A 1593-nucleotide genomic window follows, 5' to 3' on the forward strand; every position below is an offset into this window, starting at 1 on the left:
CGCTCTGACCCACGAACGAGTCCAGAGGTATCATCTGGAACAGAACCAGCAGAACCGGGCTTAACAGAACCACCAGAACCAACCTGACAGCAGCTGGAGCGCCACCAACAGGCCGGTTCTGGTGTCGACAGATCCAGGCGGATCGCATCAGGGAAAATCCAGTCAAAGCTCATTTTGATTTGAGCCAAAACGATGAAACWGGTCAAAACGTCCAAACACACAGCAACAGATACAATTCTGCAAAAAGTCCTGCAACCACTAAAAGGTGGGAGATTATTTGTTAAACCTTAAATTTGTAAGATGTGTTGAATAAAACTCCTCCTGCTGGAGATGGAGAAGTGAGAAAAACATGTTTTCACATGTTCGCTTGCCACCTTTCATTCCCAACACTACTGGATGCAATCCTGGAACAAAATCACAGGCTAGCAGGCTAACAGGCTAACAAGCTAGCAGGCTAACAGGTTAACAGGCTAGCAGGCTAACAGGCTAGCAGGTTAACAGGCTAGCAGGTTACAGGGTAACAGGCTAACAGGCTAGCAGGTTAACAGGCTAGCAGGCTAACAAGGTAGCAGGCTAACAGGGTAGCAGGCTAACAGGCTAGCAGGTTACAGGTTAACAGGCTAGCAGGTTACAGGTTAACAGGCTAGCAGGCTAGCAGGTTAACAGGTTAACAAGGTAGCAGGCTAACAGGCTAGCAGGTTAACAGGCTAACAGGTTAGCAGGCTAGCAGGTCACAGAATAACAGGCTAGCAGGTTAGCAGGCTAACAAGCTCGCAGCTTAGCAGGCTACCAAGCTCGCAGGTTAACAGGCTACCAGGCTAGCAGGCTAACAGGCTAGCAGGTTAGCAGGCTAACAGGTTAGCAGCTTAGCAGGCTAATAGGCCAGCAGGCTAACAGGCTAGCAGGTTAGCAGGCTAACACTGTGTCCTGTTGGAGACGCCTCCACATAGCTGTGATTTCCCCTCTTTTTGTCCGTGGAGGAACTGGAGGAGGACTAGAGGTTCTATTCTAACTCGGATCAGAACCGCCCGGTCCCGGTCCCCACCTCGTGGAAGCTGTCCTCGGTGATGCCGCTGTCCTCGATGTGCAGGATGCTCTTCAGCGTCTGGACGTACAGCAGGTCCACCTCCTCCAGGTCCTCCAGCTGCAGCGGGACGCAGCACAGCTGTTTCCATACCAACGGCGCCAGGTGCAGGTCCAGCGGCTTCTTGGTGCGGACCGCCACGCCCATCAGGATGCCCAGGAACTTGAACTGGACCATGTGCTCGTCCAGGCAGGCGGACGGGTTGAAGAGGAACCTGGAGGAAAACGAGAGGATTAGCAGCTCCWATACTGATAATCGATCGATCACCGTCGTCTTCTGACTCAACCTTTGCAGAAACATTATTTTCTTTTTACAGATGCGGAAACAAGTCYCTGAATCTGTCGTCCAAACATTTCCCYGTGTCGGTTTTGGAGCAATCAGGCCGTGAATCTTAAATTTACTGTGTTTTCATTCCAGCGCAGCTCAGATTTTACTCATGAATTAAACTAAATTCATCCAGTAAACCTGAACTGAACACAAATGGAACAAAATGTCACATTAATTCCTCG

The 1593-nt window shown here is 50.3% G+C and overlaps 1 protein-coding gene across 1 annotated transcript in view; it reads right to left on the minus strand.

Annotated features, from left to right (window-relative positions):
* The window catches only part of herc1 (HECT and RLD domain containing E3 ubiquitin protein ligase family member 1), a 55939-nt gene that overhangs the window by 3245 nt on the left and 51101 nt on the right, over positions 1 to 1593 (minus strand). Inside the window, exons 67-69 of the mRNA XM_017303094.1 lie at positions 1550 to 1554; positions 1046 to 1474; positions 4 to 34 (exon numbers count right to left, since the gene is read on the minus strand). Coding sequence (XP_017158583.1) covers positions 4 to 34; positions 1046 to 1474; positions 1550 to 1554 — 465 coding nt within the window. The remainder of the gene's footprint in view (positions 1 to 3; positions 35 to 1045; positions 1475 to 1549; positions 1555 to 1593) is intronic.

The sequence above is a fragment of the Poecilia reticulata genome, unplaced genomic scaffold (genome assembly GCF_000633615.1).
Source record: "Poecilia reticulata strain Guanapo unplaced genomic scaffold, Guppy_female_1.0+MT scaffold_181, whole genome shotgun sequence".
In the NCBI taxonomy this organism is placed as follows: domain Eukaryota; kingdom Metazoa; phylum Chordata; class Actinopteri; order Cyprinodontiformes; family Poeciliidae; genus Poecilia; species Poecilia reticulata.